Source organism: Alosa alosa, chromosome 9 (assembly GCF_017589495.1).
Source record: "Alosa alosa isolate M-15738 ecotype Scorff River chromosome 9, AALO_Geno_1.1, whole genome shotgun sequence".
Classification (NCBI taxonomy): domain Eukaryota; kingdom Metazoa; phylum Chordata; class Actinopteri; order Clupeiformes; family Clupeidae; genus Alosa; species Alosa alosa.
In genome coordinates, this window is record NC_063197.1 from 30152789 (window position 1) to 30175837 (window position 23049).

The window sequence follows — 23049 nt, forward strand, 5'->3', positions numbered from 1 at the left end:
CCAGTGATTGTTGCCCCCACCAATATGGCGGCGCTATTTACCACAGACAGTAAAAGATATGGACAGAGCCATGAACTCACGTAATGCAGTAGGTGGGTAGGAGATTTCCCACAACGCCAATCAACAGACAAGCTTCTTCACCATCAAAAACAAAATCACCAACTAAGCACCCTTTATCAAAAAACATCACCAACAGAACATCCTTTGACAGCATTTAACTTTGGTTATCAAGCAGACGCCTTCCTTGTTGTGTGAATCCCCGTTCCATGTTTCATTTTATTACATAAATAACAAAACAGTTTCAGGCTTCACCTGATTATGTCACTTGTTTAAAGTTATGTCAAAGACTTGTGTATCCGCAAGTAACAACACCATGTGTAGGCCCTCCTCTACTACAATCTGGATTCATACAAATACAGGTCAGATTTAAAGGGACGCACAGCATTTTAAAGAAAGCCTCTCAGCGTGGAACAGCGCAGAGTTGACTGGGCAGAGGACTGCGAGTGAATCCAAGTCGAAACTCCAGACTGGGCTGCACTCCCTCTGACGATGAGAAGGAGAACTGGTGGAGCAGGGAGGCGAAGAAGAGAAAGAGGTTCATTCTGGCCAGCTGCTCTCCCAGGCACACTCTCTTCCCTGAGAATGAAAATCACACAGAGAGTCACAGTCAAGAACTATTCTGAGAAATACAATAACACAAAAACTTAAAGCAGCACTATGCAAATGTCTTTTTACCTGAATATAACAGCTTTGAAGCCATTTTGATGGTAAACTTGTAATAGGGGAATCGTTCACCTAGCATAGCCATAGAACATAGCCATATAACAGGGGTTGGGGGGGGGGGGGGCATCGACTGTTCCATTGAAGTCTATGGCCAATTGCTCGGAATTTCACCACATATGCTTCATAAGATCTTGGTTCTATAGAGTTAGGAATGTGAATTTTGGGCATGTTTTCATCTCATCATTCTGACTATTTCAGGTACATTTTTAGCATTTTTGAGCATTTCAGTCTGAGGAAAATCGACTTTATATCAGTGCGCCAGTCATTTATTCTGCTGCTGTTGGCCGGCTGCTACGTATGCTTATCAATACGCCAATGACGCGCTTCTTTATGCAGATAGGACTCAATCCCTGCTCGATCCTCATTTAGCGCCCATAGACATGAACTATGACGAACTATCTTTCTCCGCCATGTATAATCTTTGGCATAGCTGGCAGAAACCCGCAGAGAACCAGTCTTGCAATTTAGGTATCGTTGATCCGGAGACATCTCACGAGAATCGTGAAACATTACCTGGTCAGTAGTACCTGGTCAACAGACTGAAGAACTGTCTCTCTGACACTGTGATCTGCAGCACCGGAGCGCCACAGGGAACTGTGCTCTCTCCAGTCCTGTTCACCCTGTACACATCTGACTTCTGCTTCAACACCGAGTCATGCCACATGCAGAAGTTTTCTGACGATACTGCAATTGTGGGGTGTATCAGGAACGGGCAGGAGGAGTACAGGAGCCTGGTGGAGGACTTTGTGCAATGGTGCAAACTCAATCATCTTCAACTTAACACTTCAAAGACCAAAGAGATGGTGGTGGATTTCCGCAGGTCTAAGCCCACTCTGCTACCAGTCCACATTGATGGGGCCAATGTGGAGGTGGTTAGCACCTACAAGTATCTGGGTCTCCACCTGGACAATAAACTGGACTGGTCAGCCAACACTGATGCACTCTACAAGACAGGGCAGAGCAGGCTGTACTTCCTGAGGAGGCTGCGGTCCTTCAATGTGTGCAGTAAGCTCCTCAGGATGTTCTACCAGTCTGTTGTTGTCAGCGTCGAAGAGCCTGATCAGCTGGAGACTTCGCTCACTGCCTTGCACAACTGACAGACTGAGAAAGTCATTTGTCCCCAGGGCCATTGAACTGTTCAATGCCTCACTTAAGGGAAGAGGAGAGATAGACTTCTCTGCATAGTCTGTCTGCCTCTTCACCCCCTCCATGTTTGGATACTGTCTGTCCACTAGCCACTTTTACCACTGTCTTTATGCCTCACTGTTTGCGTACTATATTAGCACATTATTAGCTATATTAGCCCCCCACACTCCATGCCACAGGACGCGGGACATTCCTAACCGGGCCGTAGCCTACGACATGAGTTAAAAAAAAAAATGCATGCAAACTAAACTCAATTTAATTCGCAATAATGTCACGTTTTTACATGACATAGGCCTATATGCAGTTGTTTGATTGCACGCATGTTTGCATTTTGCAAGGTCTATTTTCTTACGTCTGTCTGTCTTCAACACTTTACACTTTCAGGTCAGCTCACTTTACTTGATCAGTTCTTGGCGAACGGTAGTCACGCGAAGTTAGCTAAACTGCTAGAATGAGCAACAAAAAACAAGCATCTTTAGCAGGTCACTGGCCAGAATGTTTGAGTTGCGAGAGCCGCTGCAGAGACTTATTACAGAAAAAAAGTCACCGTTAGCTGCACATTTTAGTGATGAGGACTGGGTGTCAAAACTTCGCTTACCTGTGTGACATATTCCGAGGTTGTTAATGACCTCAACCTGTCACTCCAGGGGAGAATGGCGACTGTCTTTAAACTGGCAGATAAAGTCGCTGCATTTAAAGCCAAGCTTGATTTGTGGGGACGACGAATGGACCAGGGTGTATTTGATATGTTCCAAACAGTAGTGGGGGTTTTGAGAGAGACTGAGGCAGGGCCCTTTCTCTACGCAGCTGGTCTGCGATCACCTTGTTAGCTTTCAAATGAGTTTGGCGTTACTTCCCATCCTCCAAAGATCCACGGCAAACCAATGAGTGGGTCCATAACCCATTTGTCAATCCCGAATAGTCCTAACTTGTCAGCGCAGGAGGAAGAGCAATTGATCAAAATTGTGGTCTTAAGAGTGTGTATGAGGAAACCTCTCTGGCGGGTTTTTGGATCAAAACACTGAGATAGCCGTAAAAGTGCTGAAAACGTTGCTACCATTTCCCACCACGTGGGCCTATCTATGCGAGGCCGGGTTTTCGGCAATGACTGCAACTAAGACCAAATTGCGCAATCGACTGGACATAGACCTCTCCAGAATAAGTCCCGCCTCCTAAGTTCCATATCCATCCAACCTTCGGTCGTCAAATGTCTTATGGGAAATAACATCGCGTTTTGAAAGATCGTACCTGTCAAACTCTGTAGGTGACAAAGTAGAAATCTGGGCAGATTGGCCTACACACTTCTGCCATCTACGGCACCGACAATCAAAAAATCCAGTGGAAACTAGATGGCAGAAGTGTGTAGGCCAATCTGCCCACCAGCTTTTTCTACTTCGCTACCTACAGATGTTTTAACCGGTATGATATTTCGAAACGCCATGTTATTTCCCATAGACAATGGCGGACGGAAGTTGGATGGATACGGAAGTTACGGAGGCGGGACTTATTCTGGAGAGGTCTATTTCAAACACACTGAGGGTGTCACTATCTTCTATCGCCCCCAGATGGAACCTTCTTGTTGCAGGGAAACAAGCACAGGGCTCCCACTGATTATATTCGTAATGCACGTTTAGTTCCCATGTTTTGTTCCCATATTTTGTTAAACATGTTCACTCTTGATAGATGTAGCTTCAAGTTGTTCAGTATTCATAGTTCATATTGTTCAACAATTTTTACTTCTTCAAGTTCACGTTTTTCACATGTTTAAGAGTTCGTTACCTTCACTGTTCATACATAACTGGAGCTAGTTCTTTTCAAGTAATGCATGCACAACACATATGGAACATTGAACCCCCGAACCCCCCCCACCGGTCTGTGAAAAAAAAATGGGAATCAAACCGTTCCATGGTACATAAAAGGTTGGGGACCCCTGGCCTGCAACAAAGGCAAAGGCTTTTAGGCAAGTCCCTCCACTTGGCGGCTATATTGCAACGCTTTTGGGCACTCATCGGGCATCCTATTCGGCAGAAATGCGTGTCCGCAAGGCTTAACGACACCAATCTTGCTCCAGCAGCGAGTTCACAACACATGATTGGCACAATGTCTTCACAACACACCATATGATTGACTCAATGTATTCACATCACACCACATGATTGGCTCAATGTATTTACATGTCGACGTTTTGCCGAGGAAGGGGTGGGATATGTGTAGACAATGGCCATATTGGCGTTACAAACTAGCCCCATGCATTTCTATGGAGGATTTATTGAGTGCTGTGTCTCCTCATTAGAAAGTATCTGCCTACACCTCCCAACAGTGACAAAAGAACTCCAACATTTATATGCTGTGATTTGTATAGTTACAACATGTACAAATAACAATGTCAAATGAGACACAGCCATTTTGCTAGCGTATAGACTTGATACTATGTTCACATTCAGACAAAGCACTTCGACTTGGACGGAGTGATTTGCAGGCAGCACCTGAAAAGCTCCGTCCGGTGTTACTTCTTTAAACCCCAAGGAGCAGCACTCTGGGGAATACGGTAAGCTAAAGTCCCAAAAATTCGGCGTGTTCCTTTAATATATTTAACCGTAACCGTATCATGAGCTTATGTGTCTCATTACTACAAGGACAAGTTTAAGACCATTTCTGACACATTCAACACAAACCTATAGAGAAGGGGAGGAAGGCCTCCCTCCTCCTGAACTTCCCCTTTGCATCCAGGAAGTGTCCTGGGTTGAAGGTGTGAGGAGTCTCCCATTCCGTCTCATCAAACAGAACAGAGTTCAGGCTGCCCACCACCGCTGTGCCCTTAGAAAACAACTCAAAAGTTCATGACAATTCAGCAATTCAGGCTTTACAACAGTTTGGCTTCTCATCTAAACACCTCCACAATCTCCTCTCTAAAGACAATGCTGACTTACTGGCAGTCATTTGGCAGGAATTTCAGGTATGTCCCTCCTTGTCTAATGTATTGTAAAGACTTCAGCTTTATAGTTGTCAGAATGATCAGGGTTAGTCATTAACATTTACAACATTAACTTCAAGGTCTTACAATCTAGTTGAAGTAATTACACATGAATCAGCACAAATGGGTTTATGCTAAGAATCAAGCCAAAAAATTACACAATGTGGCTTTAAAATAGTGTAGGCATGGCTTATTTTTTCTACTTAGATCTTTATTTAATTTTGAAAATGAATAATGGTGCAGCCTCTGAAATTGAATTATTTGTGCGAGTAGCATATTTTAACATGCAGTTTGACATTGACAATGACTATGACACGCGATCACGTTAATTTTGAGAGCACTGATAGGCTATACAGTGTGTTTACATTTCCAGGTCATTATTTTGTGTCCCACCTGTCAACTGTCATCATGTCTCTGCGCCCCTTGCTTTTATTGGGTTGAGGCCACCTAAAATATCACAGGCACACCTTAATAAACTTCTGGCTACGCTCCTGCTACTAGTGTTAATTTTGTCACCTATTTTTAATTTAGTCTTAGTCTTAGTCTTGTGACGAAATGTCCTTTTTAGTCTTGGTCATATTTAGTCATTCAAATATAATTTTTGTTAATCAAGTTTTAGTCGACTAAAAGTCTCGTCATTTTAGTCTAGTTTTAGTCAAAAGAAAACTAAAAGTATCTTAGTCTTAGTCAGTTTTAGTCAACACATTTTAGTCTTTTTTTTATAACAAATTATTTCTGATTACCATTTGAGGTCAAATAGTGTTTCACACATCTCAATTTTCCAACAATATTGTGTGTCCACAGGGCTACTCGTCTGTTATAATTACTCATTCTGATTTTTTTGTCAGTCAGTATGTTTATATGCACAGGTAAGTCGAGGCTACAGTTATAGCTCGGCTGGGATTTGACCATAGACAGTAAAAGATTTGACTGGACCACTGTCATATTATTAGACCAGTGTTTCTCAAAGTGTGGTCCGGGGGATCACTGGTGGTCCATGAGCAGGCGTGGTAAAATATAATATAGATGAGTTGTTTGCAATATTGAACCAACTTGTATGTAAAACAGTTCTACAACACTGTCTATGTAAGATATGCCAGTTTAAATCATACAGTGTGAATCCACACAATAAGCAAAGTGCAAAGACAATAAGCAAAGTGGTTCAGTGAGTAAGCCTATTGTGTAGACTAATTATAGGCTACTGTTGAAGTAGGTCTAATCTTTTTTTTTTTTTTAGCTAGGGTTAGTTAAGTGGTCCTGGAAACTGAAAAAGTTTGTTGAGAAACACTGTAATTAGGCCAAAGTATTAATGTTTTTACTCCGCCTAGAAGCTAGATGGCGATATCGTAAACACAACACATTCCCAAACAGACTCTCCATCTTAGCCATAGCTAACTTGCTAGCTAACTTTCCATATTAGCTTACTTGCTATGCAAACTTTGCATCATCAGTCTAACTAGTTAAATAGTTGACATTACATGATGAACATTTTTCGTATGGACATTCTGGGGATGTTAATTTGTATGAGAGAAGCTTCAACTTCTGGGTATGTAGCATTGTGGCATAAAGCTTAGGTAGTTATCTTGCTAACTCTGGCAGAAATCTCAGTGTTCTTGTTCCATGTAGTTTAGTGTTGCAGCCACAGGGTTGCAGCAACAGCATAGACTAGCCTACAGGAAAGCTGTTAGTGCATGAACTCATTCGAATATTTTGAAAAGCGTAACAGCTAGATATTCTGTCTTCTCATTTTGTAGACCAAAATGAACAGAGATTTTAGCTTAGTTTTTATTTCATACAAAACATTTTAGTCTCGTCTTTTTTCGTCAACAATAATGCATCTTAAGATAGTCTTAGTCAGTGTTTCAGGAAATTACTGCCATCTTGTCATCGTCTTGTCTTAGTCATGAAAAAAAAGGTTGTTGACGAACATATTTCCTCTTGTCTCGTCTGACGAAATTAACACTACCTGCTACTTATACTTTTAGTTTTGTACCTCTCAAGATACATCTGTACTTCTACTTGAGTATAGAAACTGTGTACTTTTACGATCTCTGAATACAGTACAATGTGTCAAGATCACCTTGGGAATGATGTAGTTGTCAACTTGGGTGTCTTTGGTGGTGCTTCTGGGCAGATTTAAAGGCAGGACGTTTCCAATTCTCTGGGTCTCGTGGAGCACGGCGTCTGTGTAAGGCAAGTTCTCCCTGTCAGACAAGGAGGGCTGTCGTGAAGATCCGACCACTCGGTCTAGCTCTTCTTGCACCTTCCCTGAAAGCAAAGCAACAGAAGAAAATGGTCTATTATCGACTATGTTTTACAAATGTGATATTTTCACTTAAATCTGAGCAGAGCATCTCTATTTTAAAGTAATACGTGCATAAATGTTGAGTGACAATACTCACGCTGTATCTCAGGGTTTCTGATCATGTACAGGAGCCCCCAGTACAAGGTGGTAGATGTGGTCTCAGTTCCTGCTACAAACAGGTCCAGAGTGCAGTAGCACAAGTTCTCCATATTATAGCCTGATGCTTCATCATCCTTCCACTAGAGGGAGACAGAGAAGGGGGGGGGGGCATGTACAGAAAGAAAGAAAAAGAGAACAAGACCATTTGAGAATAGAAAAGGAGACAGAGTGGAAAAGAAAGATAGCATATGTGAGAGAGATGTAAGGGAGGGGAAGATGGTTGTCATAGTATCATAGAATGAGTGTGTCATTACGGACAAATGGGGGAATGAAAAGGGTGTGTGTGAAAGAGAGATGGTTTAATGACCTGGGTGAGGTGTGTGTGAAAGAGAGATGGTTTAATGACCTGGGTGAGGTGTGTGTGAAAGAGAGATGGTTTAATGACCTGGGTGAGGTGTGTGTGAAAGAGAGATGGTTTAATGTTCTGGGTGAGGTGTGTGTGAAAGAGAGATGGTTTAAAGAATAAAGAATAGCTTCTACCAGCTCAGAGTCATAGGGAAAATTAAGCCCTCTCTGTCATTTAATGACCCGGAGAAAGTAATTCACGCTTTTATTACATCACGGCTGGATTATTGTAATTCATTTTAACTGGAACTTCCTCATACACTTATCTCTCCAGAATGGGGAAGCAAGACTGCTGGCCGGATCTAAAAAGTGGGAGCATATTACCCCTATCATAGCCTCTCTCCACTGGTTGCCCATCCAGCACAGAATCCATTTTAAGATGTTATTGATGGTTTTAATGCTCCGGGTAAGGTGTGTGTGAAAGATAGATGGTTTTTATGTTCCAGGTGAAGTGTGTGTGAAAGAGAGATGGTTTAATGTTCTGAGGTGAGGTAGAGAGGTCTTATTATCAGACATGTTGCATAAGACTGTGTATCTCTCAGGAATTGTTAAGATGATTCAATTCTAATACTAAATGTGTAAAAGTGCAAGGTTGCGATTCAGTGACTGGAGCACAATATGAATCCCCCTCCCCTGGGAGGAGAATAAAGTAGTTTATCTTATCTTTATCTTACCTTAAATCTAACATATAATCAGGCTACTTGTTGGAATAGCACCAAGACAGTTACAGCACTACACTCTGGTGGCATGTTCACAAACCCTCATGTTCATGAGCCCCTATGTTCATGCCCCAAGAGTGTAGCACTGTAGTTGCCTGGCTGCCTTAGCTGCAGCAACTCAAGCTAGGTACCGTAAAACCATTTGTTTTCTTTTTTTGAGATCTATGTGAAAAATCGCTGGCTTTCTCCTTTAACATATAATAGTAATTATTGGGATTATTCAATTTACCTTTTCCATTTCTCCAAGGAAACAATCAATGTAGTCCCTGGGGTTTGAAGGGTCAAGGTCCACTCTGTGGTCCTCTATTTTCCTCCTGACAAAACCAATCACTCCATTCAGAAGGGAAAATAGTTTTCTGTGTGGGCCTGGCACTCTGCGCATTATCCATGGAAACATGTTGTACAACTACAAAGACACAAGGAGAAAGCATTTGTAGCTGTTAACAATCATACGTACATAAAAAGTGGTTGGTAGAAATGGCCCTACGTAAAAAAAACTTTCTCTTTCCGGCCTACTAACTGATGAGTGAGAAGATTGGGTTTATTGCCTCTGTGCACAACGGTGTGTTAGTTCATCACTGCACAGCAAATGGCTGCGCCAACAGTAACGTCAGTGGGTCAACTGTCCATGTTTCATTTTTCTCAATACATAATGAAGTGGGTGTGTGAGGAGATCACCTGAGGCCAAGCTCCTCCCTGTAGGAGAAAGATCTCGTTGATGTTCTTCAGGAGGGACTGAAAGTCATCGTTGGAGTACTCAAAGCGCTCCCCAAACACCAGCACGCAAATTATGTTGGACACAGCGTTGTTAATAAGCCAGTGGGGGTCAAAGGCTTTACCTGGGAGAACCAAAGGAAAACCGATGCATTCAAAACTACAGAGAACGTACTGATTTCAGCTAGTTAATTTAATTTATACACAGGAGAGACGTTAAATTCCTAGTGCTATACATAGGTAGGGGATTTCACACAACAGCCAATCAACAACCAAGCCTATTTACTGTCAAAACCAAAATCACTATGAAATCACAAATCACTAATAAAGCATCACCAACAGAACAGCCTTCATGAGCATTTCACTGGGGTTATCAAGCAGGTACCTTCCTTCATATGCGTTTCAAGGAATTATGCCCACAACACCTCCAGAAGGCTCAACAGTGGAATCTGATATAGATAATACAGAACTTAAGGCTCCTCAGCTGTGAGTGTTGGGTTTATTACCTTGCTCATTAGCGATGGCTTCATTTAAATATCTGCATTCTTGAAGAATGGAGGGCTCAAGGCTTCTATTGCCCAATCCAAATCTCCTCAGGGTGTGAAGAGCAAACTTTCTCTGCTGCTTCCATGCATACCCATTAGCCATAATAAGCCCTAGTAAGCAGAGAACATCAGACACACATATTTGAAATAACAGAACAGTACTACACAACAATGTTTTCGTTATTATGTTGTTATTATGACATTAAGCACAGACACAGTAGTGAAAGAGGACCTTTGTCTCCTATAATATCAGCAGACATAGGCAAGGATGGCCGGTCAACAAAGTCTTCTCCTTGGTTGACATATGCTTGTCTCACTAACTTGTGTCCATTGAGAACAACAGTCCTCGGTCCAAAAGCTTTAACACTGAAAATGCGCCCATATTTTCCAGCAAGCTGTAAAAGACACAATAAACCGTCTGCATTAGGTAACATAATTGGGGTCATTATCTAATATGAAGCTTAGATTTATTAATATCATCATAAAAAGGTTTACATGTGATTTATGTACATTCATAATTTAGTGATAACATCAAATATGTACACCCAAATATGCTAAGCCCCCCTCTCCTGGTGCCTTAAAGGAAAACTCTGGCCATTTCTCACATATCTCTGTTTCTCAAAGTAACTGAGTACTGTCAGTACGATAAAAACTCCCTGAAAACAATCAGTGCTACCTAGCTCAAGTTGCTGCAGCCAACAGCTAGAGCGGCAAGGCAGCTACTCAGTACGATACTCTGGGGGGCATGATTTTAAAGATGTCCCCAGACTGTAGCACTGTAGCTGCCTCGCTACTCTAGCTGTTGGCAGGGATGGGCAAAAATACATCAAAATGTATTTTTTTGAATTTCAAATACCCTAAATCAAAATAAGCTACAAAATACATTAGCCACACCATGTACAGTATCATAATAAAATAGGCCTACTGTATTTTTGTAAAATACTCTTTAAATGGGGTGTGATATCATTTTGCAAACCTTCCATATCTGTCTATTTGATCTATTCCTTCATCAGTACACTGAATGTGTTTATTAAGTGAACAGTGTTTGAGAGCTACAGCTTTTCTCTGCCTACGAGACATGCCATAAACTGCAAACAGTCAACAGATCAACTATGCTGACCTGCCTGTTACATCTCATAGCCTAAATACTGCATCGAGATGCACTCAAAAAGTCACAACTGAACTTGTCAGGTGATACAAAGTTGAGACAAGTGTCTGACATTGTCAAAGCATGCCCATATTGAGCAATGTTGCAGGGCAACCACATAACGGGTTCTGTATGTTCTGACTGGATGACTAAATTTCTCAAAAGACCTGAGAGGGTGTGTATTGTGTGTGTGTGTGTGTGTGTGTGTGTGTGTGTGTGAGCGAGCAACCTACAAGTTACTCATGTTGCACTAGATAATCTTCCTGAATCCCAATATTATGATCACAAAAAGTCTGGGCAAATTACTAAGTCACCAGTCAGAGGCTACATTCATTGTTTTGCACTTTTATAATGGCATCACAAGACACTTCAACATTCACAGTTCACACACAGATATTGATAGCCTGGAAATCCAGACCCAAATCTAAAAGATTAAGGATCTGGCTACGAGTAATGAAAATGGCCCAACTCAAGGGACGGCACCAAGCATGTATTTGAAAATATCACTGCACGCAATTGGATAACACTACGACCAATGTTTACTGACTGATTCCGGACTTCGGGGCAATTGGATAACACTACGACCAATGTTAACTGACTGATTCCGGACTTCGACGTTGCAGCGCTGTCGTCATCTGTTTAGCTCGGCTATATCAGATACACTGATGATGTATCAAGTGATTGGTGCAGCTCAGCTCCATTCGCCTTATTCACCCAGCGGCCAGAACGAGGCTAAAGGGTACACTTGCCATTGCACCTCAGTCCAGCAGATGGTGGTGGTAATGCACTCCGTTTGCATACTGCCAAAAAAAAAGCTCACCGAAAAAGAAGAAGGGTTCACTCATAGACATTAGAAAGCCAGATACCGCATTAGGATGCCATCTTGGTGGGGACAACAATCACTGGAGGCCAATGGAGGAGCATGTGACTGGAAATCAGACAGGTGTAGACAGTAAAGGTGTTGCCCCCAGCAATATGGCGGCCATGTTTACGATGCCACCTAATAGAACTCGGCAGACAATGCGGTATCTAGCTTTCTAATATCTGTGGGTTCACTGGCCTGTTCTTCTTCTTCGGTGAGTTTTTTTTTTAGCAATTTGCAAACAGAGTGCATTACCACCACCATCTGCTGGACTGAGGTGTAACGGCAAGTGGCTACCTTTAGCCTCGTTCTGCCGCCGGGTGAAAAAGGCGAATGGGCATACTGTAGGTCATGAGCAGGGTTGGAATTTCACGGCGGCCACGACCATAGATACACATAATATGGCCACAACGGCCATGGCCGTCATTGCCCCTTGCATTGTCTGTGATGCCCCTTTGAAAATCTGAGGTTCACAGGTCAATGTGGCCTTGGTGCCCCCTTCTTTCAATATTCTGCTTTGCATCCGACTAATAGCAATTTTATTTAGCCTATGGCCTGTCAAAATAATCTTAGCATTCACAGTGCAAATTAGTCTTTTGCGCAGTGGAGAAAGTGACAGCGCACGGAAAGAAAGAAAGTGTGTCCACATTCAGCCGCTCTTCTCTGCTGAACTACGCTCGATGGTGTTTTATGCCCCCAACGTCGTCTTCCAGGCAGCACTGCCACCGCTGACTTAAAGGCACCTAATCCTAAACCTAACCCCAACCCTAACCTTGATCCATGGCTAACCCTAGTGCCTTCCAGGCAGCGCTGCCTTTAAGACAACGTTGGGGGAATAAAACACCAAGAAACGTTGAGGTACTCGCGAAGTAGCCTACTCATCACACAGACATTACATGTATCACGTGTAACTTTATTTATTTATATTATTTTACATACATACAGTTCTGCGCCCATCTCCCTACCCATTCATCTCGGTGGAATTCTTTACAAACTCTTCCCTCAACACATGACAAACCATGTCAGGATGAACAGCAGACCTTACCGAACTCAAAGGTGTAAAGCATTCCTCTGTACAGTTAGCCATTCCAGAGTAATCCAGTTTTGAATTTGCAGCAAATTTCTACATGCATGTCTCCAACTTTGGGCTTTAAATTTCACAGTCACAATGTTCACTACATTATTTCATAAAAGGCCAAATACAAAACAAATGTTACAAATATCACCTACATATCTGTAAATATCAAAATTAGAGGATATACAACTGACTAAGAGTTTGTCAAAGTAGCCAATGATCACAAAATGTTAAGCATGCATGTAGGTTATTTGAGTTTCTTAAAGCTTAACTGTGCTTAAATTGTTCAATACATGATATCATGATAGCCTAGATATCTGTAAATATTAAAATCTGTAAATATTAAAATTATCAGATTATTCTGATCATATTCTATATGTCATGTTTCATGTTTTTGTCATGTTTCATAGTGATGCAGGTCTACTGCTGTGAATAGGCTACAACTCATTTTCATGTAGCCAGAATACTGTATAGTTAACTTTGGCCTTGGTGCCATGTCCTGTGGCCTTTGTGCCCTCTGCCAAATATGCCCAACTGAAGGCCAAGTGGCCTTGCCCATAAAATTATGCAATTCCAAGCTTAGTCATGAGCATCATTACTTATCGCCAGAGTGACTCTTCAAATTGTGCTCTTGTGAGGACTCTGGATTTCCAGGGTAAGATATTGAAACACACACACACATACACCCTTCACAAACAGAGATTGGCACGTATACGGTATATGCAACCATATAGCCATAACTTTTAACAGCTATAACTAATTTGTTTGTTTAGTCGATTACAGCACTCTGCCAACATCACGAACTGGGAGTAATAGCATTGTGATCCTTTAGGTCAGGGCCACTCAAATGCAAAGCTGAAAGGTCCACTTATCAAATATCCATTTACTCCAAGGCAGAGCTAGTGAGCAGAGCGGAGTGCGAGTAAGCTCCGCTCACTAGCTCTGCTCCAAGGTCCGGGCGATTTTTTTTAAGTAGGCTACAGAACTCCTAGCCTGGATAATCCAGACCCTGATAATCTAGAAAGATTAAGAGTCTGGCAAAGAGCAATGTAATGGCCCAACTCGAGGGGCGGCAACAAGCATGCATTTAAAAATCTCACTGCACGCAATTGGATAACACTAGACCATGTTTACTCTGAATGATTTCGGACTTCGACGCAATCGGATAACACTACGACCAATGTGTACTGTCCTCCAACATTGCAGCACTGTCTTCATCAGTTTAGCTGGTTCCCCGGAATGCAAGGGGAAAAAGTAACGTGCATCATTGCTCTTTGCCAGAGTGTCTCGCAGAGACAATTCCATTGTGCTCTCGCGAGAACTCTGGATTTAACAGAACTCCAAAAAGAGCCGGTAAATCCACATAAGTCTCAAACTACACAAAACAACGTGGTGTTGATGGGAGAAGCGACCACCAGCCATTCAGAAGTGTGTGGCTATTTATTATCTTCATCATGTGGACCGGAGTCCGCCTGTTGAGTAGCCTACCCCTGTACTACTGTAGATGTCCTGTACAATGAACTGACAATAAACTTGGCCTTGAACTTGATATGAATGGCTTACCTCGACAAACTGGAGATGGACTCTGTTGAAGTCAATGTGATGCCAGTCTCCGATAAAAGGCAATGACCACGGTCCAGGAGGAAAATTCTTAGGTGGTTTGGTTTTGATGTAGTACACCAGAAGGACAATGGAGAGAAGGAGCAAAAAGCTCTTGATGTCAATCAATTCCGAAATATGAAACATTTCGCTAACCTCACAAATCTGTCTGCTTTGACCTAGAGCTGAGAGCAGGGCAGGCCAGGGCAGGCTACCTGTGGGTTTTATGGGTTATCTGACATCAGAGGGCGGGAAAGCTGCACTTGGCCAACACACAAGTTCCCATGCAATAGAGAGAAACTGATACAGGTCGGCTAAAGCACGTGTTACTTTTCTGATGATGAAATAACTCTGATGACATAGCAATATAGTTTGTTGGAACATCCATTTTCTTGTTTGAAAAAAACATACTCAATGGTTGATTTGGGGGTTACGAATAATTTTCTTTATTTGATCTTAATGGATGAATTTATGAACCAAAGATGCATCCATTATTAAATATTAAAGAGAAAATAATGATGAATTGCATAGTTTCATTTATTTTCCAGAATGTATTGCATATCTGCCACATTGATATAGGCCTAGTCATGTAGTTGATGTGGAACTCTTGGCAGATGTTTCTCCCATCCCTATGATGTTTTAATATATGTTCGCAATTGCAACTTTCAAAAAACAATCATTTGCACATTTTGAGTAGCTCAGCAGGCTAACATGTGACGTCTGTCACTCTGCTCTGGCAACCATTGTATTCCGTGATAGTGACCCTTTAGAGTACTGTAGAGTAGAATTTGGACTGTAGTTATAGCTCTTATCTTACCTAATACCTTTTTTTATTGTGTGATGCAAGAAGACTACGGTAAACCCGGTAATGTGCGTCATAACTGTCTTCTTTTCACACACTCTGAAACATAGATTCACATCATAACATCTCAATGACATTAAAGCTACAGTTCCTGTCTGCCAAAACATAGATTCACATCGCAACATTACAGTGACGTTGAAGCTACAGTTTCTGTCTGCCAAGACATAGAGTCACAAACATAGATTCAGTCTGTCTTGAAGCCGGGCTGACCCCTGACCCCTCTGTAGGAGTGGAGGACCCGCAGGCATCCCTTCCAGATACGCCGCATCCAGAGCATGTTCAGTAGGTCAAGACAGAGGCTGGACAGCAGCCATGCCAAACGGCCCCCAGTGGACAGCAGGTGGTAGGCTTGTGTGCCATAGACTCCAAAGACGCGGTAGTAGTAGACTGGAAGCACAGCAAGCCTCACCAAGAAAAATATGGCTGCCATCAGTGCACCATTGGCCAGGTTTGGCACAGAGGTCTTGGGGTAACCCAGCGCTTTGAAGAACCATCTAATTACAGACACAGGTAGTTATAAAGATATACACATTTTCATCAAGACTTGTTGAAAGTGGTCACCGATACGTATTACACTAATGACAGCTCTTTTAAGGCCAAAGTGCTCTGAAAGCAAGGGTGTGTGTCTGAGTGAAAAGTCTGAGTGAATCATTCAAGGGGATAATGTCACCTACCGCTGGTTTACACAAGGAGTGGAGAACTCTGATAAAAGGCGAAAGTTGGCAAAATAGGGCAATATGCCTTGGTCCTGATGGGAAGGGGACAAAGAATATATATATATGGTCTGGATCACACCGGTGTGATGGGAATGTTGGAAATTGAACGTTCTAAAGAATACCTGGGTTCATTGAATTCAACATGGGATTTTAGAACCTTACATTGTTGCGGAACAGAATCTTCTGTTAGAATTTTCAAAACTCCCTGCTGAAGGGTTAAACTCACCAGGACATATGAGTAGGCATACAGAGCCGCTAGGTGATGCAACACAAAGAGTTTGTCCCCAGTAATCTCCCAAGAGGAAAACATGATGAGCAAATCTGTAAAATGAGATCAGGAGCTGTGTTTAAGGTGGGGACTGACTGGGTATAAATCTTTTCAGCCTTGTGAGTTGGTTTGGGCGCCTGCATCTATTGGATAGTTGTAAGGAAATAGTTAGTGTTAGCTGTTATCATGTGTTATATCAAAAATCTCAGTGATATTCAATATAATGAATGGTGGGTAGTGTTGATTGGCGTCTTGTTCCTGACCCTTACAAAAACAGAACTATAGTAAGACTGTAAGATTTCTATTGTAGTTCTATGGTAGTGTATAATACTTATGTGATGTTCTATTAATACCTCTAAATAGGAACCCTCTATAGAGTTCCTATAGTACACCTATAGTACACCTAAGACCTAGTCTTATAGTATTTCTGTAGTATGTCCTTAAAGGGACACCAGGCAAGCCTGATGCTTTTTCTCTACGAAACTCCCCCTCGCTCGGTCTGAAGCTCTTTTCCTTTTCTTTGCATCTTCCGTCAAGGGTTTTCGCTGCTTCTTCGCCGGCTCTGCCATTATACACACGTTTGCAACAATCGCTAGCGTTTCGTTAGCCTCCCTCTGTGCTGTGGATGCAGGATGGAAACTGAAACTGCTTCGGTCGCCGGGTACGATACACTGAACTTGCAAGCGGGATATTCTTCCTACAGGCAGTAGGGGCGGGCGAGAGAGTCTTCATTCACCCTGTAATGAGTCATTTAACCATATACCGACTTACGAAGATGAGTAATTAACACGAAAACGTTGCCTGGTGTCCCTTTAAAAATGATAAGATTCCTATTGTTCTTTCTTGTAAGGTGAATGTCAGTGTGAAGTTCATCTAAAGTGTAAAGTTTTGCTTAGTGAGCACCAGATGATGTGTGGTAAGACAAAATAGTCTCAGAGAGGCAATTGGTGATGAAATGTATATCTGGCTAGAAATGAGGTTGGTGAACATTAAGTGGAGAGTGTGTAGATTTATCAGACGCTTTTTATCCAAAGCAAATTGCATATGTCAATTACATTACAAGGGTTATTGTCCCTGGAGCAAATCAGTATTAAGTGCCTTGCTCAAGGACACAACGGTGGAAACCAGGAATTGAACCCACAACTTTTGTGGCTACTGCATACTGGTCCAGCTCTTTAACCACTAGATTATCACCGCCCCACTATGCTACCACCACCCCATATAGACAAGGTGTCCAGCAGGCTTGTGCAAAATTCCAGAATTGAGTTGAAACTGGCTCTTAAATTCCAATTAAATTCTTGAATTTCACTTGCATTTCAATTGAGGTAGCAAACAGGAAGCAGAATTGCAATTCGAATTGTGCACAACCCTGGTGTCCAACAACACCAGAAACCTGCTGACCTGAGAGTAAGTATCCAGTTGTTATGGCAACGTTGAGCTTCACCAATGTTGGATCTCCCCTGTTCCAAGACACAAATGGCACATGATTACCGGCATACTTCGCTCTGAATGGAGACCAGAGACCAGCAAATATCACACTCTTCCTCTCCTGCTACACCAATGACATGTTTTATCTCACCAGATAGGGTTCTCATTGATGCCTTCATCAAATAGAAATATATACAGACTGAAGTGAGACACTACAAGAGCATGGACCGTAGAGACTGTTCTGAAAAGGAAGAGAAACACAAAAGAGTGCTCACATCACATCGACTCTGACTGCTGCACCCTGTCTAAACCAACACAGATTTCCTAGGCTACAGCAATGAGTGACAGGTCATTTACCAGAGATAATAGAACACCTACACCGTATGTGTACTTAATATCAAGATATCATCAAATAAGCAACACATTCTGATGTGTTATACAGTGTGTGTGTGTGTGTGTGTGTGTTAGTTGGATAGCATATCTTGAAATAACCACGGTCATGATGCACTAAATGGGAATACAAATCTGTTATCAATCTGTTACTGTATGTCACATTCTATGAATTGGTGCGTGAGTGGGTGTTACTGGCACAGCCAAGGGCCTACCTGGCGTTCCACTCCATCCTGTGTGTGTGCGGTAGATGGACGAAGGCAGGGCAGAGCCATGAAAACAGCCATGGGCTGACACCATGGAACAGCCACTGGAACACCAGGAAGCTGCAGGAGACCACCACCAGTGGTACGCTAAGCATCGCCATGGTTACAGTGCAGAGAGACACCAGGAACAGCTCCGGAGCAGCAGCCTGTCGTGTCCCTCCTCACTGTCCTGTAAAATAGTCCACAACAGAGACCCCGGGAGGGCCGGTGAGAGCTAACTCTGCAGGGGAGAGCTGCAGAGGCAATAACGTTGGCAGCATTGATAGCAGCCTTGATCATCGCTATTGTAGGCTACAACTGTTTATCACAAGTGCAACATCATAATCCAATTTACAATATGTTACTCAAATGTATCATGGAACAATTAGGATACGTCATTGTGCTCTTCAATCCATTACAGCAGCTTAACATGTCTCCCTTCCCTCTGTTAATAATTTTCAAACTTCTCTTCCTGCCCTCATGATGGACACTTCAACATCATAACTTCACCTCAAGTCATCTCTTCCCCTTGTCTTTTCCTCTCCCTTCTCTCTTCCTCTTTCATACTCTCCCTCCCTCCCTCCCTCCCTCCATCTCTCTCTCTCTCTCTCTCTCCGGTGTCACTGGACACTCTCTGTGCGGTTGTCCTAGAGGACATGAGAACCGCTGACTTGGGGTAATGAAATCTGCTGGTATTGGGGGAGGGATGCAGAGATTTCTATAGAAAAACCTTGGAGTGCCCCGTCATGTTTATCAGCAACACCGCTGATGAACTCTTGCTATGTTTTAATGCGCCAAATACGAATGCACCTCATGTAACAAATTGCTTATCCCAGTTTGTTGGTTAGTTCATTTTTGGTGCATCAGAGCTCTGCACTTAAAAGAGATTAAGCTTGGAACCAAGACTCTGCCCATAATTGTAGTCCCAGTGATGTTGACACCATAAACACAAGAAACAGAAGCCTTCAGCTATACAGCTGAATGTCCTGGAACACTGAAAAGTGTTTTCAAAACAGTTACTACACCTGACACCAGTATTGCATCCAGGTATGGGTAACTCGCAGGTTCACTACTGCTACTAGCAGATGACTACAGCCAGATACAATATGCACAAATAGGTCTGCTATGTGCTGCTACTCACTTTCAGCTAGTCTTCATTATCCACAAATCATCACATTCCATCTCCGACAGATCAGATGAATACTTTTAGGACCCGTCCATGTCCTCACTGGAAATGAGTAGGTGAGGGAAAGAGCAAGTGAAAGAGAGAGAGAGAAGTGAGGGAGAGATAGAGGGGGGGAAGAGAGAAGTGAGAGAGAGAGAGAGAAGGAAAGAGCAAGTGAGAGAGAGAGTAAGAGAGAGAACTGACCTTAAGTCAAGGTGGGAGGCTTCGTATAATACACTACACTATGTATTCACATTAAGCTATCCTATCCTATCCTATAGGGCGTACCACATTGTACTGTAATGCACCAAATAATTTCATATTAATGCATAATGACCACACAATCTATACTCTGCATTACATTACATACATGATTAAAAAGAAGTTAAATAGAAAAATAAAATCAAATAAAAAATTCTAATACACTGACTGAACTGACTGAAGCGCTGGTAAACTGTCCAGCATAAGTGGTAAGATGAGGCATTGTGTGCTTCAGTGTGTTGGACTGTCACCTACCACTTTTCCCTTCTCATGGCGTGCATGTACACCAATTTTACCACTAGGGGGAAACCTCTTCCTGAGCTTTGTATGTCAACTTCATCTTAGAAATCCTTAGCCTGACGAGTCCATGGGACAAGTCATACTCAGATTCTAGTCAGACTCAAATGTTGTGGGCGGGGCTGAGTTCGGCTTGCAAGAAATCCTGTGTGGATAAAAACTTCACTTGCTTGATCGGCTGAATAATTCATTAATGTAGAATGGTTTAGATGCGTAGAATCCTCCTAATCTATTTACACCAATGTGTAGTTAACACATAGATGGCGCCACTGAGTGCTGAGCTCACTGTGGTGTCTGGCCAAAAGATTTACTTACTTACAACTTGCCGAATTCCTATCTTTGGGGAAATTTTAATAGAAACTGACTGTGCATAGATAAATTAAGCCAGACACTCCAGCACAACAGGTCTCTTAGGATCACTTACAATAACATCCAGAGCTGGAGAATTCTTGCAAAACAGGCTTTCTGAATCAGATGTTTGATTCTTCTCCCAGAGAGATTAGGAAAGTGAAATATTTGCAGATAACAGAGATATCTGTTGGAATGCATCACCCCTCTCCAGAATTACAAAATACCTCTAAAGCCTCTTGCAAGCTATATTGAACATTTTCAGTGTATTTTGTAACATCATGAATTATTTGAACTGGACAAAAAATATGACCTTTGTCTTTTTGTTGTTTCTTTTGGATGAGGTTAATACATTTCCATGTATGAGGAGATAAAACGTATTTAGTGTTTTTCTCCAAAAATAAACTTTTAACTAATCCACATGGGATTAGTTACTTGCTGTGGTCACAGGTAGCTCCAACAGAGCCAGTCCACCAAAGCAGAGTGATAAAATGAAAAAAGAGAGATGGGTCTGAGAAGAAAGGATAATGAGAGAGACATGCTCCACCAAACAGTAGAGAAAGTTTTTCATGTTGTTTTTTTTTTTTAACCTCTCACTTTCTGGTGACAACTGCTTCCTGGAAGTCCCTACAGGAAGTGACAAAAGCCCATTTCCTCCATAGTGGCCATCTGTGAGTGAGCCTGCAACCTTTGACATGACAGTCTCCGCAGCCTTGGCTCCAAAAACAGGGTGGCTCCAGTGTAGAGTGGACCTGGCGAGTCAGAGTCTGGAAATAGGCTCCACATTTGGGAGTGTTTGAGGAAAGAATGGGAAACAGATGACGGGACCTTTAATGTCCCAATTAACGTGCCTGGGGAACGTGTGTGTGTGCATGAGGCATGGGCACAGGCAGCAGAGTGAGCACCAGCACTCGGACTACTACCATAGACCCACACTCAGTCAAGTAGTTGTGCAACGAGATGGTTGAATTTTCGTTTGTGTGTGTGTGTGTGTGCTGGAGGAAGTGAAGGCAGTGTCAGATACACAGTGGGAAGGGTGTGTGTGTGTGTGTGTGTGTGTGTGTGTGTGTGTGTGTGTGTGTGCTGTGGGAGTGAAGGCAGTGTCAGGCCAGCTGCATTTCCTCATAACCGTGTGTTGGTGTCGTATCGTATGTGTGGGAGTCTGAGTGTTTCAGTAACTTATTTCCCAGACTTTTTTTTGTGTGTGCATTTTTGTCTGATTCTACTCACAGAGACGATTACCCAGGCTGTTGGCCGCCAGCCAGGGCAGACCAGACTGGCCCCGTTTGCAGGACTTAAACAGTGCAGAGCTTTCACATTCCGGAGCTGGTGCCAGCAAGGCACTGACAGATGAGACGGCTAATATCCTGGAGACACAGAGGATCTCTACCTCCCTCTGTTCCTCCCGCCTTTCTCTCAGCATATCAATCTGTCCTCTGCATATGGGGTCTTCAATACTATTAAAAAAGGCTGGATGCCTCACAACTCAAAACATCTTCATCTATCATAACTCAGTTCACAGCATATCTATAGTAACTGCATGTTAAACACGGTCTATGGCAAGCGATTTTACCATTTACCCGCTAAGTTTGACGATCTGTAATTAACATTGTAGATATCAACAACGTCTTTCTGAGTAGTCGCAATTACATTTTGGATAGTTGGAATTGTCATTCAAGATATCTGTAACGTAATTGTGACTAGTCGAAACGTCAGATAGAGATATCTGTAATTCAGTTTTGACTAGGCAAAACTGAATTACAGATATCTATCATAACATCATTGAAAACAACATTCAACTCGTCACACATCTTAAATGACAATTGCCGATATATTTAATTCAGTTTTGACTAGGCAGAATGAAAGGTGAAGATATCTCAAACGTCATTATGACTAGTGCAAATTATTGTGCAAGACGTTGCTCTTTAGATCCTTAGCAGAGCCCGTCTACTTATTAGACGTTCTCTGTCCGTAAGCTAATGTCCCCTCCCCAACATAATCGAAGAAGAAGTGGGCTTATTTCCTTATTTCTATGAATGGAAGAAGTAGAAGCAGTCAATGTCTTGTTGACATCTAAAATAACAAAAATTCAGGGACACCGTGTGGTTTATTAGACTCTCACGTTATCAACTGGCTTAATCTCTGTTTCGTAGCCTACATAGGCCTAAATTAGTAGGCCTAGGCTACTAAATGCACCAGCACCATTTACAGGAAACTCCATTTTAATCCAAGACGATTAAAAATTCCTTCGCCCTCTGGCTGCTCTGACATGGTGCTAATTAGTGCGAATTACAAAGTAAACAGTTAACAGGTGCTATGTGATTTGATGATTTGAACAACAACATGCTCTGCTCCCGCCTAAAGTAGGATGCGGGCCTAATTTGCATAGCAATACAGATATCTCTAACGCCATTTCGCCTAGTCAAAACTCTAATTCAAGATATCTATAATTACATTTTGACTAGACAGAATGAAAGTTATAGATATCTCCAATTATATCTCTAAACAAAACTCATTCAAGATATCTATAACTTGATATCTGCAATACATATCCAGTCTAGCGGGTAAATGTTAAAATGGCTTGCTATAACTGTCTTTACTTAGGCTACTTTACTCAACTTAGGTTAACTTATAGTTTTTCTTGATTGTTTACACATATTTTCTGAAAAGCATGCCTCATACTCTCAGAACTCTAC

The 23049-nt window shown here is 42.3% G+C and overlaps 2 protein-coding genes across 2 annotated transcripts; both read right to left on the reverse strand.

Moving 5' to 3' along the window:
* Positions 1–76: 76 nt before the first annotated feature.
* Positions 77–14587, reverse strand: LOC125300431 (cytochrome P450 2J2-like). The gene is made up of 9 exons (XM_048252373.1): positions 14338–14587; positions 9923–10085; positions 9652–9801; positions 9110–9270; positions 8661–8837; positions 7306–7447; positions 6984–7171; positions 4605–4746; positions 77–636 (listed from the first exon to the last, which is right to left on the reverse strand). The coding sequence occupies exons 1-9, from the start codon at positions 14518–14520 to the stop codon at positions 461–463; spliced, it is 1482 nt and encodes a 493-aa protein (XP_048108330.1). The 5' UTR covers positions 14521–14587; the 3' UTR covers positions 77–460.
* Positions 14588–15303: 716 nt separating this feature from the next.
* LOC125301021 (TLC domain-containing protein 4-B-like) lies at positions 15304–18404 on the reverse strand. Its single transcript, XM_048253261.1, has 6 exons — positions 18253–18404; positions 17799–17888; positions 17621–17679; positions 16178–16272; positions 15910–15983; positions 15304–15729 (listed from the first exon to the last, which is right to left on the reverse strand). The coding sequence occupies exons 1-6, from the start codon at positions 18402–18404 to the stop codon at positions 15420–15422; spliced, it is 780 nt and encodes a 259-aa protein (XP_048109218.1). The 3' UTR covers positions 15304–15419.
* Between the last annotated feature and the right edge of the window lie 4645 nt (positions 18405–23049).

What these genes read in the sequence shown, in the direction of transcription:
- LOC125300431 (XM_048252373.1), bottom strand. Translation starts at nt 14,520, where the DNA reads ATGTTTCATATTTCGGAATTGATTGACATCAAGAGCTTTTTGCTCCTT. An exon ending in TCCATCTCCAGTTTGTCGAG is followed by an intron (nt 10,086 to 14,337) that starts GTAAGCCATTCA and finishes TGTCTTTTACAG; the next exon opens with CTTGCTGGAAAATATGGGCG. An exon ending in CAGAAACCCTGAGATACAGC is followed by an intron (nt 7,172 to 7,305) that starts GTGAGTATTGTC and finishes CTTTGCTTTCAG; the next exon opens with GGAAGGTGCAAGAAGAGCTA.
- LOC125301021 (XM_048253261.1), bottom strand. Translation starts at nt 18,404, where the DNA reads ATGGCGATGCTTAGCGTACCACTGGTGGTGGTCTCCTGCAGCTTCCTG. An exon ending in ATCAATGAGAACCCTATCTG is followed by an intron (nt 17,680 to 17,798) that starts GTGAGATAAAAC and finishes GTCTTGGAACAG; the next exon opens with GGGAGATCCAACATTGGTGA. An exon ending in ACTCCTTGTGTAAACCAGCG is followed by an intron (nt 15,730 to 15,909) that starts GTAGGTGACATT and finishes GTCTGTAATTAG; the next exon opens with ATGGTTCTTCAAAGCGCTGG.